General features: G+C 34.3%; 2 protein-coding genes across 6 annotated transcripts in view; both read left to right on the top strand.

Annotated features, from left to right (window-relative positions):
- LOC123672345 (glutamate receptor ionotropic, kainate 2) overlaps nt 1-17,853 on the top strand; it is a 730,109-nt gene that overhangs the window by 3,248 nt on the left and 709,008 nt on the right. The window lies entirely within an intron of this gene.
- Nucleotides 1,692-6,804, top strand: LOC123672350 (tumor rejection antigen P815A-like). 3 transcript variants are annotated; one of them, XM_045606433.1, is made up of 3 exons: nt 1,692-1,860; nt 5,983-6,318; nt 6,417-6,804. In XM_045606433.1, exons 1-3 carry the CDS (start codon nt 1,705-1,707, stop codon nt 6,441-6,443), a joined length of 519 nt encoding a protein of 172 aa, XP_045462389.1. In that variant the 5' UTR covers nt 1,692-1,704; the 3' UTR covers nt 6,444-6,804. The 3 variants fall into 3 exon arrangements, with proteins under 3 accessions (XP_045462389.1, XP_045462387.1, XP_045462388.1); XM_045606431.1 differs by having other exon boundaries at nt 6,400-6,804; XM_045606432.1 differs by lacking the exon at nt 1,692-1,860 and adding an exon at nt 5,827-5,895 and having other exon boundaries at nt 6,400-6,804.

The raw sequence follows: 17,853 nt of genomic DNA, 5'->3' as shown, positions 1-17,853 counted from the left end.
CAAAAAATTATAAAAATGTTTTTGATGCAGCTTAAAATTTTAATGGAGATTGGAGTGTTATTTATAACTAAAGAATAAGATTCCTAAAAAGACAGATCATTTCGGTGGGGCTTTCTACCTGCCAAGTGATCAAACAAATAATGAATGGAATAAATAGACAAGGTGTAGTGTGAGAGAGAGCGCATAACGACAGCTGTCTTCGTTCTTGCTTGCCGCGTTACTATTGGCTCTGGCGAAGCCACGTGACTTACAATAACCCATGAGGTTTCTAGTTAAAATTTCGGAGTCAAAAATATTACAGTGCAACATATATAAGTTGCGTAGTGCCTAAAATATATTTTTTGGGAACAAAAAATAATATTTTTAAAAATTTAGAGGTTGATTTAGCCCCGCTACTCACCAGCCAGGTCTGCAATTCCGAGTTGAGATATAATAGGAGAGGTATCTGACAAGTTTTCAGCTTGCCTCAAATACCTACCCAAAAACTCGTGCCAGCTCTCCTACTATGCATTGAGATCGAATTGAAGAATGATATTGTTTCGCTGATTGAATATTTGTATTTCCTGATATTCTGACAAATTTTTTAAGTATTTTCAAGAAACGCCTGGCTTGTGTTGTGACAAATTAGCAACAATGAATACATAACTAATGTCCAAGAAAATGGCCAATGAAATACGAATTTTGAGGTTAAAACTTGAATTTTGGATATAAGTTACTTTGAAGCATCTAAAAACGAACTGTGGAAGGTTTTTTTAAATTCACCCCCGGGAAGGGGTGAAAAAAAATAAAAAAAGGGGTTTTTTTGAAATTTTGGGGAAATGGTAAGTGTTAGAAAAAAAAGTTTCGAATAAAAGTTGTAGAGCGTAAAATTTTACATAAAAATGTTTTCACAACTTTTTTTCCTAAAATTGAAATTAACTGAGATATGGTAGCTAGAAGCTAGGGGATGATAACAGGAACTTTAAAAAATCATAAGTTGTTGAAAAATTGAAAAAACTCATAATTTTTTTTTTTAAATTACTTATATGATTATAAACTTTAATTCTAGAGAAAAATTTTTTTTTTTTAATTGTTTATAAAAAAGTTATAACAATTTAAAATTTTTATTTTCAAATTAAATCAACTTTAACTGATGAAAATATATATATATTTTTTTTAATAGATTATTATTTTGAGAAATTGACCATATGCGTTGAAATTTAATTTTTACCTGTTCTTTTCAAGCAGATATAAAATAATTTACCTGGTTAAAGATATTGTGTGGCGGCCATTTGCTTTCACTACCGACTTCGGTACCTCATGCGCATGCGTCAGTTGTTCTCAATGCGCCAGTTGTTCTCTGTGTGTTTACAATATTCTCCATTTGTTTTGAGTGAATTGATCTCTGTGTGTTTACAATATTCTCCATTTGTTTTGAGTGAATTGATCTCTGTGTGTTTACAATATTCTCCATTTGTTTTGAGTGAATTGATTAGTGCTGTTAATTTGGAAAAGGTAATTATTTAAGTGATGTTCAATTTTATATTGAGAAACCGCATGGTCAAAACATAAACACATGCTTTTTATTTACTTTGTTATAAAAATCACCATCAATCATTTTATATTATTTAATTTTTTAAATACTATTGTTGAAGTATCTACCTAGATTAGTTGATAATGAATTAATTTTGTACTTTTCTTGTTTATATAGGTTGAAATTTCAACATGGATCAACAAGCATTATGCAGTATTTGTGACACAGTTTTGATCAATGACACCGACACTGTTGTTTCAGTGAAAGAGAGAGGATTAAAAAAGTTGATTGAGAAAAGCATTGAGAAGGAAGACAGAAAAAGCGAGTTATGGCTCGGAAAGATTGAAGTAAGTTTTCATGAAGAATGTAGGAAGTCGTATCCTATGTCTACCTCTTCAATTAAGAGAAAATCAAAATTATCTACTGATCCATCTTCATCACATTTTACATCATCTGTAGTTGGACCAAGTATACTACCAGCGTCAACTTCAACAAATTTGAATTTTGATTTTGTAAATCTATGTTTTTTTTGTAAAATGTCATTGGATCGCAAACATAAACGGGTCCATTTGATAGCTAATAAGTACACACAAGACCAGATACTGGATATTGCCAGGAGGCAAAATGATGAGTTTAGTACTGAATTGATTAAACGCATTAAAGACATCAACCTAGTTGACTGTAAAGCTAGTTATCATCATAAATGCTACGTGAATTTTAATAAGCTCGTGAAGGAACCAAAAATCTCTACCCTTAAAGAACAAACAGCTAGGATTTTTAATCAAATTTGCAAACACATTGAAGAAAGCTGTCAGTATACATTTAGTTTGCGGGAACTAAAAGATATCATGGGAGATGATCCCTTGAGTAACTTTGTTTTATTTCGAATGTTGAAAGAAAAATATAAAGATGATATCTTCATATCTCATCATCGAGGTAAGGAACCAATGATCTATTATAAAACATTCGATATTTCTAAAATTTGTAGCGATTGGTTCACTGGTGATGGCGATGAAATGGATGATTTACAAAAGCAAACAATTTTGAATGTCGCTGTCAAAATACTCCGTAATGAAATTATTAAACACGATTATCGTAATACATCGTACCCTCCTGCGTCCAGTTTTCTTGACGATGTTGTGTCATCAATTCCGCCATTATTAACTTCGTTCCTTGGAAATTTACTATGCAAGGATAACAGTGACCAATACAGTGATAATTTTATTGTTAGAGATTCAATAGCACATTCCATCGTCAGTTATTTACGTCCCAAACAATTTATATCATCTCTCCAATTGGCAGTTGGTTCATATGTCCACAGAAAAACTGGTTCCAGACTAATTGTTGATCTGTTGAGCAAATTAGGTGTTTGTGCCTCATATTATCACATTCAGTTGCATGAAGCTTGTACAGTTATTAATCCTCCAGCTCTTAAAATTAATAGTGATAAGCCATTTGCACAATTTGTGTTTGATAATACTGATCACAATGCTAAAACATTAGATGGTAAAGAGACTTTTCATTGCCTTGGTGGAATAGTAGCGTATACGCCTGAATCGTCTATAAGCTTCGAAGAAAATATTGTTAAATTTAAGAAAATGCCAAAACCTCAGGAATTAGTATCAAAACACGTTATTCCCCAATTACCTTACGGGTCTTTTAACACTAAGGCTCTACAATCACTAGAATTCATTGCGATAAAAAACATTCCAGTGAGAAAATCACCTGTGATATCAACTTATTATTCTGCGTATCTTTGGGCCAAGTTCTTCGAGGTTAAAAACGTACCATCTTGGAAAGGATATATGGAAGTTTTGTCTTCCGGGATTCCTTATACAATGTCGCAAATTGTTTGCTTACCATTTATAAATGGACCACCGTCAAATTTGACGACATTAAATAGTTCTTTACACTATGCAGCAGCTGAAACTCGTAAATTAAATAGACAGACATGTTTTGTCACATATGACCAGCCATTATATGCTAAAGCTCTTTCGATAGTACAAGAATCGAATAGTGAAGAATTAAAAAATGTTGTCGTTCGTCTTGGTGGCTTCCACCTGTTAATGTCATACCTGGGAGCAATCGGTTACATTATGTCTGAGAGTGGAATTGAAGATTTATGGACAACAGTCTATGCAGGTGATTCTGTAAAGAAAATGTTAACTGGTCATGCTTATGCTAGAGCGTTGCGAGCTCATATCATGTCGTTCACCGCACTTGGTAATATAATTTGTAGAAGCTTGAAACCTTCGGATGAATTCCAAGATTCTATTAAAAAGTTTTTCGGTACGTGGGATTCAGAACCTCCACTTCTAACAGATTGTGATGACGAACCAGTAATAACTGATATGTGCGAAAGATTTGTACAGCAACTGGCAGTGATGGAAAAAAATGGTCCAACATCTAAATTATGGATCCAGTATTTCAAAAGCATTATTATTGCATTGCAATTTTTAGAAGCGGAACGATTAGGCAATTGGGAACTACACTTACAAAGCGTCAAAGAGATGTTACCATTCTTCCATGCAAGTGGACATTATCCATATGCGAAATACGCTCAAATTTATTTGCAACAAATAGCTGACCTCGAGTTAATTATGGATCCAGGAGAATATGACGAATTCACTAAGGAAGGTTTTTTTACAATTCGTAGATCCGAAAAAGCATGGGCTGGAATTTGGTCAGACATGGTTATTGAACAGACCCTCAATCGTTTCTTCGGTACTGACTTGAAGCATGGAAGAGGTGTTACTTCCAGTGTTGTAACAAGATATTTAGTAGCAATGCCATCAGCATTCAATATCATGGAATGTTTAGAGACATATTGCAAGATTGAATCAAGCAACAGTGAACAACATGTTGATATTTCAAGAAGTAGAATCACAAAAGATGAAGTAGGAATTAAAAAATTTTTGTTTTGGCTTGATGAAAGAAATCCATTTGAGGTTAGAACTTCATTAGTATCACTCTCTACTGGAATCATAGGTGGACCAACAATTAATTGTCATAATGCAGTAGAAGTTGGATTGCAAGGTATAGCTACCATGGTTGGTAAAAATATTGATAACGTTTCTTTGTCTAACGCGTTCAAAGTGAAAACACTTGCAAATGCGAAAAGTGGTATGCATATTGGCGATGATTTTGTTGCTGTCGACTCATTCTTGTTAATTCAGAGAATATCAGTATTTTTTCATGGCAATGTTGAAGAAACACGCAATGCATTGAAGTACGAGTTGTCACCGTTTCCTCTGAGCTTATTCGACGAACATGGATTAATGAGAAAAACACCAAAATCAGAATTGTATAACGTTTTCCAGCCATACATTCAATCGCCTGCCTTAATATCTGGATCTGGATCAATTTTTGTAATTGATGGTGGCTGGCTTCTGCATAGCTATGTTTGGCCGCATGGAAAGAAATACTCAGACATTTGTAACCTTTACTACTCTTATCTTATTAAACATTTTGGATCTAACGTGACAGTCATATTCGATGGCTACTCGAAGGAAACAATAGGAATTAAGTCCTACGAAAGATATCGCAGAAAAGAAAAATGTGTTGCTGCAGATGTTGAGATTTCTGAAGATAATCTCGTGACCTTGACCCAAAAGAAGTTCCTGTCCAATATTGCAAATAAGAAACAATTTGTAAACTTACTGAGTAATAATCTTCAAAACCGTGGTATTAGCACGAATATAGCTTCAGAAGACGCGGATCTTTTAATTGTCAAAACTGCAATCGATTTAAAAAGAAGAAGAAATCAATCCGTGACGATAGTTGGTAATGATATTGACTTACTTATCATTTTGATTTCACTTGTCTCTGACGAAGAGGTAATATACTTTTATAAAATGACACCAGGAAAACAAGCTAATGTTATTTATTCTACGGAATACGATAAAAATTTGAAGCCTTTTTTGCTTTTTGCGCATGCATTTGCAGGTTGCGACACTACAAGTGCAATTTTTAAAAAAGGAAAAAAAAGTATAATATCTTTATTGAAAAAAAAACCTGATTTGCAAGCTCTAATTTCTGTTTTCTATGAGTCTAATCGTTCAATTGAGGAATTATACGCAGTATCTGAAAAAATTATATTCCATCTCTATGGTCAAAGTATTACAGATGAACTGACACTTGGTGAATTAAGATATAGGATATTTTCATTATCGGCTGCTGCTTTTAAAAAAGAAGTTATCTTAGCTTCTTTACCACCGACTGAATCAGCCCTACGAGAACATACAAAACGAGTGTATTATCAAATTCAACAGTGGTTAGGCAACAATCTAAATCCGGACGATTGGGTTTGGAGAAGAACCTTATTTATGATGATACCTATCATGTCAAACGCGGAACCAGCACCAAAGGAGTTAATAGATAAAGTAAGTTACAATTCACACCAACTTATCTTATTTTAGTGTTATCCAATAGTAATAATAAATTATTCATTTTGCATTTTATTTTAACAGGTTTCTTGTAGCTGTAAAACGAATTGTTTATCAGCTCGATGTGGTTGCAAAAAAAGTGGTTTAAAATGCAATAAATTTTGTAAAAGTTGCCAAGGCCAAAGCTGTGATAACGCTTCTGCAAGATCGTTTAATCTTGAGGATGATGAAAATGAAGATAAAGAAGATGAAGAAAGAGATGATAGTGATGATGAAAATGATGATGATGGAAATGTTTATGAGGATGAAAATGATGGTGAAGAAGAAACTACTGTCGAAGACGGAGAACAAGAAAATGAAGCTATATGTACAGGACGTGAAACTGTTAAAAACACTCGTTCAAAAGTATCCACACAAAAGGTATAATATCAATCAAATAAAATTCTTCTTTAGTTAATTTTTACGCTATGGACGATAATTTTTTTCTTGTATTCTTCACAGATTTTTTGTGGTTGTAGAACCAATTGTGCATCAGCAAGATGTAGTTGTAGAAAAAGTTCTCTCAAATGTAATGAATTATGCAAGTTTTGTCATGGTGATACATGCAATAACAGTATAAATGCAGGCGTTGATACCAATGAAGATAGTGAATATGAGACACATACAAAAGCTAACGATAAAGACGAAGAAACACCTACTGAAGAAGAAAACGAAGGAAGCTCAACTGTTAGAGACAGCAGTCCACTTGATGAAATTTATATTAACTTTGAAAAATTTTAATATAATTTTTGGAATTGCAAAATCTATATTTTTTTATTTATTATATAATTAGAGAATCAATTACTCTTAGGAAGTTTCTTCAAATTTTTTTAATTGTAATACAATTTTGTAATCTATTAAAAAAAAAAAAATATTTTCATCTGTTAAAGTTGATTTAATTTGAAAATAAAAATTTTAAATTGTTATAACTTTTTTATAAACAATTGAAAAAAAAAATTTTTCTCTAGAATTAAAGTTTATAATCATATAAGTAATTTTTTTTCTGTCTTCTTTTTCTGTCTTCCTTCTCAATGCTTTTCTCAATCAACTTTTTTAATCCTCTCTCTTTCACTGAAACAACAGTGTCGGTGTCATTGATCAAAACTGTGTCACAAATACTGCATAATGCTTGTTGATCCATGTTGAAATTTCAACCTATATAAACAAGAAAAGTACAAAATTAATTCATTATCAACTAATCTAGGTAGATACTTCAACAATAGTATTTAAAAAATTAAATAATATAAAATGATTGATGGTGATTTTTATAACAAAGTAAATAAAAAGCATGTGTTTATGTTTTGACCATGCGGTTTCTCAATATAAAATTGAACATCACTTGAATAATTACCTTTTCCAAATTAACAGCACTAATCAATTCACTCAAAACAAATGGAGAATATTGTAAACACACAGAGAACAACTGGCGCATTGAGAACAACTGACGCATGCGCATGAGGTACCGAAGTCGGTAGTGAAAGCAAATGGCCGCCACACAATATCTTTAACCAGGTAAATTATTTTATATCTGCTTGAAAAGAACAGGTAAAAATTAAATTTCAACGCGTATGGTCAATTTCTTAAAATATTAATCTATTAAAAGAAATATATATATATTTTCATCAGTTAAAGTTGATTTAATTTGAAAATAAAAATTTTAAATTGTTATAACTTTTTTATAAACAATTAAAAAAAAAAAATTTTTCTCTAGAATTAAAGTTTATAATCATATAAGTAATTTAAAAAAAAAAATTATGAGTTTTTTCAATTTTTCAACAACTTATGATTTTTTAAAGTTCCTGTTATCATCCCCTAGCTTCTAGCTACCATATCTCAGTTAATTTCAATTTTAGGCAAAAAAGTTGTGAGAACATTTTTATGTAAAATTTTACGCTCTACAACTTTTATTCGAAACTTTTTTTTCTAACACTTACCATTTCCCCAAAATTTCAAAAAAACCCCTTTTTTTATTTTTTTTCACCCTTTCCCGGGGGTGAATTTAAAAAAACCTTTCACAGTTCGTTTTTAGATGCTTCAAAGTAACTTATATCCAAAATTCAAGTTTTAACCTCAAAATTCGTATTTCATTGGCCATTTTCTTGGACACACAAATGAATGAACCATTTCAAAAGAATCACGAATGTTGCTCGAAAACACAATCATTTCAGTCGATACACATTCTTTTCAAATTTTGTCGAATAGCCTTTTTTATCATGTCTGGATTATAACGGATCTTATTGCATGCAACTTTGATACGTTGTAAGTGAATTTCCTCACCTCATATTTCAGACGAATATACTAAGGATTTCAAATATCTTCAAACGAATAATCGACAAGATTGAAATCTAATGATCTAGCGGGCCATGTATGGGGTCCACCTTTGCCTATCCACATATTTTGAAATTTGTAATCCAAAAAGTTCCTGACCCCATCATGCAGAAAATACATATCTGTCCATATCTTTGAGTAATACAGAAAGATGATTTTGAAGGAAATCTAAATAAAAACCATCCGTAAGCTTCCTTGGAAGGATGTATGCCCCAATCAATTGGTTGTTATAAACCCCACACCATACGTACTTTGAAAATTTCTGTTGGGATTTGGTGTACCTGATTGCATGATGATTTTCTTCAGCCGACATATTCGAATTCCTCAGATTGAAGACACCATGTCTTGTGAAAATGGCTTCATCAGTGAATAAAATTCGTTTCATTATTCCTTCATTTCTTCAATCGTATTTTCTGGAGATGAAAAGGGTAAAGGTTATTCTTCTTCAATCTACGCCATATAGTCACATGCCGTACGTTCAGAGCATGAGCAATTTTAGTGCTATTTTCTGGACTGATCTTTATCATTTAAGTAATCGATATTAAGGTGCATACTTTTTTTGGGAATCATTCAATTTTGATGATGAAAACTGACCATTTTCTCGAAAATAATCGAAAACTGAAAAAAAAGTTTCGTGATGTGGTAATTTTCAATTAGGAAATCTTGATTGGAATTCCCAACAACCCCACTACCATTACCTTAAAAAAACCATACACGAACAACATATCAGAATATTTTTGCTCCGAGAATTTATAAGGTATTATTATGTTCGATTTTCATATCAAGAACAAACCACAATACCTCAAAAAAATGGGCTGTGCCAGTTCTATCAGTTATAAAATTTTATGTCATAGATAATGTAGTAGCCTACTTGAATAAATTCTTGTGGGATTTGACACGAAATAATTCCTCAAAATTTTTTAGTGAAAAATAATTGTCGGAATATCAGGACATACCTAGGTAGCTGTACTTCAGGTTAACGTTTGTACATTTACCAATGAAACACCCTGTATAGGAATTAACTCCAGCGGAATTGAGTAGCGCATAAAAAATGGTCATGGGCCAACGCTGGGTGCGTCTTCTTGAACTGTAGGTTGCATTTTTTCGCCAAGAATATCTACTCCTTTCGTTGTATTTATATAAATGACAAAGAAAAGGAAGATAATAATAAATAAGTGCCATTTATTTCATAATCAAAATTTCACAACTGGTAGCATTGAATCGAAATATCGTCAAAATAATCTGTTTGATATAATTTTTAACTCAAAAATTCTTCTATGTATATGTTTCTAGTTCCAGAAGAATGGAGAACAGTTCTTTTTTGAATCTCTTGAAATTTGTTTCTCTTCTTATTGGTATAGGCAACTTGTTGAAGTACCTTATGCAGGAGTACTGTGCACTTTTTGCAGTACATGAGAGACGATTTTTTGGGTATGCTATTTCAAGATTTCGAGTATGAAGTGTTTTAGGTGCATCTTCAGTGAAATCATGTCTATTCCTATGGAGACAAAAGATATTCTTGAATATGGATTGCTGGGACTGTCAGAATCCCATTATCCCTGAACCTCCCTCTGCATAACTCTAGTGGTTTCAGCTTCAGCATTATCCTCAAGATTCCTTTTTGCATAACTTTGACATCATACAGCTTTTTTGAGGAACCATAAAATAATATGCCGTATCGAACTCTGAATGCGAAGACTCCATAGTATATCATTTTCATGGTGGAAAAATTTAGGTAACCTGATATAACCCTCATCGAGAAGCAAAACCTTGAAAGAGATTTGCATACATCATCAATGTATTTTGTCCAATTTAATGTTTCATCTAGATAAACACCAAGGAACTTGATAGATGAGCAAAGTTCTATTGGAATCCCTTCCAAAATCATTTTGTCCGATGTGATGAATCCGGAATGGCTAGTTTTGAATGAAACTGACTTAGTTTTTTTGTCATTGAGAAGTAGACCATTTGATCTGAACCAGTGATCAGCAATGCACATGGCCAATTCAGTCTTTGAAACAGCTTCAGGTTATGTTTTGGCTTTAATGATAATGTTCTTGTCATCTGCATATCTCACAATTTCTACTTTGTCAAAATCCTCTTTTATGTCATCAGTCATTAGCGAAAATTATAAAAAGTATTGGGCGTGAAATACTTCCCTGAAGTATTCCTAAAGTAACATTGATTATATCTGACATTTCTTTTGCTTCATCTTTCCATACAGTTGTCATCTGCTTTCTGTGAGAAAGGTAAGATATTATGTTCAGATATTCGGCTTCTTCGTAGAAATGATTTTTCTAATTGTAAATCATTCTAAATCAATTACACTACCGTCCAAGATGTCAACCTATCACTGTTTTCTTCACAAAACCGTTTTAGAGCAATTTTTTCGAAATGACGGTCAACAGGCATTTTCTTGGAAAAGCATGCGATGTTCGAAAGTAACTAGATTACGGACGTGATGCTCTGTTAACCCCAATCAGATTTAACGCGCCGATAACATCAACTTCTACGAACCGATTCGATTGAACCTTTCTGTGTTACCAAACAATAATATGACTTGAATATAGAGGGAGAAGTCTGTAACTTATTTCAAAAATTTGAGCAAAGGTGCCAGATTTGAATTTCGCTGGGGTCAGAAGGGCGACACGCTTGTAGCTGAGGGTTAAAACAAATTTGTGTGAACGATAGCTCAGTGAATTTTGAAATTTAGTAAACAAAAACTGCTGGAAGCACTCGAACCCTCAATCGTTTGGGATGAACGCCAGAATGAGGAATTGGTACTATCTTGGTATTTTTTGTAGTCTTTGTAAACTTTTCACACACTTCAAGAAAATGATTAGAATTTTGAAAAGAACGAAATTTGAATAATAATAATAATAATAATAATAAATCTTTATTATACCCAACAGGAAAGTTCCCAATTTGAGGGTACAAATAAATAAGTATTTCATAAATAAGAAAAAGACATCCCAGAATCCAAAACTCAAAATTTTCTACAAATATAAAAATTAACTACAATAATATAACTATAAAAACACGTCAAAACTCACTTTCACAAAACCGATACACAGGGGCTCCTCGAAGTATGTTGGTCCGAGGGGTAGGCAGGCCAAACGCCAGCGGATGTCTGGTTACCACTCTCGGCATGTTGACTTGGGAAAGCAGGAAAGGGCAGTCTATTCTTCCGCTAAGGAGCTTCTGTGCGAATCTTGCGCACTGTATGATCTGACGTGTAAGGAAAGTTGAAATTTTCATTTCCTCCATGATACCCGAAAGATCAGCACCACGCTCAGGATACCGCCCCGTCCTCCTGACCATGATATACTTAAGAAATGTCCTCTGGATTCGCTCAACCGCAGTGAGATGAGTTGCATATATTGGAAACCATATCAAATTAGCATATTCCAACTTACTAACAACAAGCGAGAAGTAAACTCTTCTAAGAGCAGACAAATCATCAAACTCCCTAAAGCTTCTGAAGAGGAATCCCAATGACCTACAGGAAGAGGCACATATCTCTTCAATGTGTGGGACAAAACTCAAATCGCTGTCAAATAGGACTCCCAGGTCACGAAAGCGGCTTCCAGTAGCAATCAGGTGGTCTCCAATATGATAATTAAAAGTGAGCGACTGCCTTTTTCTCGTGTAAGTTACTTAGAAGCACTTTTTCAAATTCAAAATAATCCCATTCCGCAAGCACCATCCATGGACAAACTCCAGACTAGATTGAAGACGCAAAACATCAGCAGTTCGACATATTCTCAAATAAAGCTTCAAATCATCCGCATAGGCTAAAGCCCTGCAACTGTGAGAGCACAGAAGATCGTTTATGAAGATGACAACAATAATGGACCTAGATTAGATCCTTGAGGAATGCCAGTTTTGAGCTCATACTCGTAAGATTTGAAGCCATTATAAAATACGTAATTCATCCTCTCCTTCAGATAAGAACGCATTAGAAATAGAAAAGAAGGAGCTAAGCCAAATGATCCAAGTTTTCCCAAAAGCAATACGTGATCTATAGTATCAAAAGCACGTGAAAAATCTGTCCTCCGTCATCAAGAGACTCAGCAAGATCTTGCGATAATGTGGGCAAGTTAGTTACTGTTGACCTACCTCGTATGAAACCATGCTGCCTTGAGGACAAATGTGGCTTGACATGGTGGTAAATAGATGAATATAAGATCTCCTCGTAAACTTCGGCGAAACCTGGCAGCACAGAAATAGGTCGGTAGTTTTCCACAAGAGATGAATCGCCTTTTTTAAATATCGGAATAATCCGAGCTCTCTTCCATATGTTGGAAAAGGTAGAAGTACGAATGCTCATGGATATAATTAGTTGCAGGGGCCTGGCAAGTGCTGAGCTGCACCCTCGCAGGAGCAGCGAGGGGATCTGGTCATCACCAAACGTCAGCTTATTAGGAAATTTACTCATTATATTCCTGATTTCATCCTCAGTGACAGATGGAATAATAATCGGCGGGAGCTGAGTCAGAATGTCGGAGTCACTATTATCATTCCTAGCCAAGCTCTCCATATCAGAAAAGTGATCTCCAAACAAATTGACAATGTCACTGGGATCATCATACAGACGTCCATTACCATGAAAATTCCCAGGTATTCTTGTAGAACGTCGTCTCTAATCCAAATATCTCCAACATGCAGAAGGATCAGATTTGATCTGGTTCTGCACTTCAGCAAGGTAACCGTCATATTCAGAAGAAATTTGAGCCTTGACCAACGTTCTCAATCACCTGAGCTCATTTAAATATTTTCTATCACCTTCAGTAGGCCATTTCGTTCTATAATAATTTTTTGTTTGGATATTACGCTTTAAGTCTTTTGTGAACCAAACTGGAAACCTGCGCCGACCCGATGAATGAGTTATCTTAGGAACAATGACATCAATAATTTCGAATAGTCTTACATAGAAGTAATCTAAGGCATCATTCACACTTTTAAATGTTTCCATGATACTCCAATCAAAAGAACCGATTGATGAACACAACGAAGAAAAATCAGCCCTCAAAAAATTGTATCGTGTATTCTCACGTAGCGGAAAATCTACTTGGCGCTATATGCAATGCAGGATGATATATGTATATCCTCACAAACAAAAGAGGAATCAGAACGCACCACTGATACCTCAACATTGTCACCTGCGAGAACCAAGTCGAGCAATCTATTATCCCTGTTAAAGATGGAGTTAAATTGGCGTAATTTCATAAGATCATAAGAGTTCCCCAATAAAATAGACTTGGGACAACTATCGGGCCCAGCTAAATTTGGACAATTGAAGTCTCCCACACACAAAATTATCTCGCCAACAAATCTCATCTCCAGAAGAGATGAATGCAAACTTTGAACTGTATTACGCACCATTCATTCCGTGAAATCGAATCAATATAAACTATCTCCGGCGCATATGTGTCCATATGCAGCGTATTTACATACTGAAACGAAAAATCAAAATTAAAAACCGACACGTTGCTCCAATGGTCGTAGCAAAATAAATAGAAAAATATTCTGAAATCAGTTGACTTGCCTTGGCAAGGCATTGAAGGATTTCGAGCATTGAAGCAGAATCTCAAAAAATTTGCCAAAATCCGTTGAATTTTCGAAAGAGATGAAAACTGAGAAATGTGGTTATCGGTCAAAGATTTCCGAACCGATGTTGTCAAAACAATTTTTCCTTCTTCCTCCAAACAAAGAGAAAAGTATGAGTAAATGGCATGTTCAGAACTAGATTCGACTTCAACCAAGATGGTCCCGACCACCACTTGGAGCGAGCGCCAAAGTCAGCCGGATTATCCTCTGACTTAACATGAAACCAATTTTCGGGAGGAACGCAATTTTGAATTATAGTTGTTCCATTGCTGACAAAAGATTTCCACCTATGAGGCGACGATTTAATCCAGGACAGTGCAACTGTTGAATCCGACCAGGCAAATAGATGGAAACCACAAATGAAATTAGTTTGGCCAACAATAAAGCAGCCCATAGGTCGATTCACGGAAGATATAAACGCTTAATTGGAGCAACCTTCGATTTTGCGCAAACAAGTAAAGTTTCAATTTGTCCCGAGGAAAAAATGAAACGAAAATAGATGACAGCCTCATAACCTTTTCACTGCTATTGGTATTCCAACAAAAACCCCGAATTTTCATGAATTCACCAGTGGTGAATGAAAATGATTGCATTAACTGGTGTTCCATTGGAATTCCTTCGAGAAGCTTAGGCTCATTAGCAGCCCACTTCCGCAATTCAAAGCCACCTTTATTCAAATGGGAAATAAGATCATCTCTGAGATTGTTGATCTTTTGAAGCTCATCAGAGCCTGAAACAATATCTTGGATGTATATATCCTGGTTGTGGATTTAAGAAGCTGAATCCCTCTCATCTGCAGCCAACCTACGCAAAGTACAAAGCCCCAGAAAAGGAGCTGAACTCAACCCATAAGTAACAGTGTTCAACTCATAACATTTTATTAATTCGGTGGGCAAAAATCTCCAGAGAATCTGCTGATATTTACGATGACTTGAGTGAATCATAATTTGGCGATACATTTGTCGTGTATCGGAATTGAAGATAAATTTTTGGAACGAAATCGAAGAAGAATAGTTCCAAAACCTTTCTGCAGATTTAGACCTGTAGGAAGGCAATCATTCGAAGAGGAATGACCAGCAACCTTTGCTGAAGCATCAAACACAACTCTTAGTTCAGTGTACTGTCGGGTTTGAGAACAAAATGATTTGTAATAAAATAGAAGAATTTATCAGAAGGCGTTGCCTATACCAAAGTCATCTTAGTTAGATTCTAAATATTGCTCACGAAGACATATATTTTTTGGAGTCGCTTTTCTAGCAACAAGAAACGACGCTCTGTCATCGAGTTAGTGTCACCAAATGATTCGGTAACAGTTTATTCGAAGGAGAGTGAGACACTGTATCGACCCGTTACATTATCTCGAGAGATAGTTTCCTGAAAAATCTCTTCACAGAGAATTTCATCAGGAGAATGTGATGCCGATGCTGAAGTTGGAAGCTCTTCAAATTCCCAAAAGGCTCTTAAACTTGCATTCAAAGATCAATCCAGAGTAACGTGCAATGAATTCACCACATTACCAGAAGAATGAGTCCCACCCATCAATACCCAACTGAAAACAGTTTCGAGAGCTGAAGGTTCTCCCACCCCACCATCAAGAAGTAAAGAAGGAAGTATTTCTGCTCTCAGCAGTATGTCAACACTACCAGGTTTGTTGAAATTCGGATCCGCCAATTTCAGTGATTTGTGAGATAAAATTTGGTTGTAAAGTTTGGCAGATCTGAACAAATTCTGGGTATCACAACTGCATCAAGGTTAAAGGTTGGATGCATAATTCCTCGAGGACGGATAGTGCAAGTGACAGAAGAAGATGATGGGGATGATCTTTTCCTATTCCTTTGATGCATAAGAATGATTTGAATAAAAAAAGTTACAGTGAATCAACACAATTTCCAGTGATCATATTAGTTTGGGAACCACTGTCTAAAAGAACTGTCACAGTTTTATAGTTGTCCCAAGCATCATGATCTCTACCTAAGCTGTAGCGAGTAGAATACTACTACTTCAAGATGCAGTTGTATTGAAACTCTGAGCAGAAACACATCAATTCATATCAGAATAGGATGAGGTGTGGTTTTCTTTTACATTGGAATCGATATGGAGCAGAGAAGGGTGTCTCCTAGAGCAAGAACGGCAACTAGATTTAGAAGCACATTTCGAAATGTCATGTGCTGAGTGCAAACAATTAATACACCAATTATTAGTTTTAACGATTTCCAAACTGTCAGTTGACGTTTTGGACAGAAAAAAGCATTTATAAATACTATGGGATGAATTGCAATAATTGCATTTGATTTTTGGAGGAATATTATTTGATTGAACAAGATAGCTAGAAGTTGATTTATTCGACGAAGATTTTTGTTGTTAAGTTTGAGAAAGTGGACTGTATTTAGGTTCAATGGTTGTAGAAAGAGCAGATTTTAAAGCGGTGCACTGTTTCAGAAGGAAATTTTGTAAGTTTGCGAAAGATATCTGAAGAGCATTCTTTCAATTCGAAACGTTTAATTGTTGAATTATCTAATTTTTGAATGATATGGAATAGTATGAGGTCCCAATGATCAACAGGCAAACCTAAGTTTTTTAACGATGACAAATCTTCAGAAAATGTATCAAGTAGATTTCTTAAACCTTCGACTGATTCATGTGTTAACTTTGTCAAGTTTGTGATCTCTTGCCAATATTAATTTGCCAAAAGCCGGTTATTTTGATACCGTTTGGTTAAAGTATCGAAGGCAATATGGTAATTTTGTGCTTATAATGAAACACCTTTCACCAGGGACAAAGCCTGAGATTTTAAAGAACTCAGAAGATATTGGAATTTTTCAATGTCTGACAAATTAGAATTATTATAAATCAGACTGGTAAGAATACCATGAAAGGTTGTCCAATCTTTATAATTTTCACTAAACGATGACAAGGAAATTTTCAGAAGTATGACATTGGGTGTTACTATCGAAAATTTGACCGAAATATTGGAATATTGGAAATATTGGAAATATTGGAAATATTGGAACTATTGGAAATAAATTGCTGTAAATTGTTTTTATTGTGAAATAAAAATCATTGAATGTAGTCTTTATCTGTTTTTCTGAAACTAAATCAGAGTTTTCCGAAACTGACATGACTGCTATTATTGCGTTGTGTATATTATGGAACTTTTCATTAATATTGTCCAGCTCTTTATATCGAAGTTGAAATCTGACGTGACGAATTTCATCATCGGCAGCTGAATTCGCCAAAGAAATAATTTCCTCAATATCGTCAATTTGTAACTATCGAAGAGCATAATTTGGTTTGAGTTTATTAGTACTCATAGTGAATATTTTGAATTGAATTAGGTGTAAATGTGAGAAGTCAAATTGTAATGCAACACTCAATATGGAATGAAAAACAATAAGAAAAGATGAATGAATTGAAATTGAGATAAAAAAATTGAAAAGTTTCGAAATAATCGTCGAAGCAACGGAAATCAAAAAAATTTGGCACGAATTGGACCAATGTATCGATAGCTCAGTGAATTTTGAAATTCAGAAAAGTAATAAGAAAACACAAAATATACATACGCTGGAGTTCGATGGTGAGGAATATCAGTCACAAGGAACAGTTGTATACAATTTATTCAATGACAACGTTCCTGAGAATTTAGCTCCTTCATCAGGCTAAAAACAAAAACCAATTTATAAACAACGGCATGGATCATACAATTGGTGTAGCAATAAAGATAAAAAATACATAAAATGATGTCGCTATACAATAATAAATATGAAATATAAACTAGATGACAAATAACAATGAATATAAATATAAAGCAAAACAACATGAAACAATTAACGCCAGGTCGGCCAAGGAAACAATAAGTTCACAATAAAAAGCGATCTCACCCTATGAATAACGGTTATAAATCATTCGAATACATCGAAATCATCAAATAAATGTCCATAAAATAAAATGGCATTATCAGGATATCATAAAAAACCACAT

This window comes from Harmonia axyridis, chromosome 2 (genome assembly GCF_914767665.1).
Source record: "Harmonia axyridis chromosome 2, icHarAxyr1.1, whole genome shotgun sequence".
Classification (NCBI taxonomy): domain Eukaryota; kingdom Metazoa; phylum Arthropoda; class Insecta; order Coleoptera; family Coccinellidae; genus Harmonia; species Harmonia axyridis.
Note: the sequence above shows the minus strand (reverse complement) of the source record. Positions and strands in the feature narration are given on the sequence as shown.

Excerpts from the sequence above, each read along its gene's own strand:
- LOC123672350 (XM_045606431.1), top strand. The coding sequence starts at position 1,705 with ATGGATCAACAAGCATTATGCAGTATTTGTGACACAGTTTTGATCAAT. Across the intron at positions 1,861-5,982 it reads TATGGCTCGGAAAGATTGAA|GTTTCTTGTAGCTGTAAAAC; the intron begins GTAAGTTTTCAT and ends TTATTTTAACAG. Across the intron at positions 6,319-6,399 it reads CAAAAGTATCCACACAAAAG|ATTTTTTGTGGTTGTAGAAC; the intron begins GTATAATATCAA and ends TATTCTTCACAG.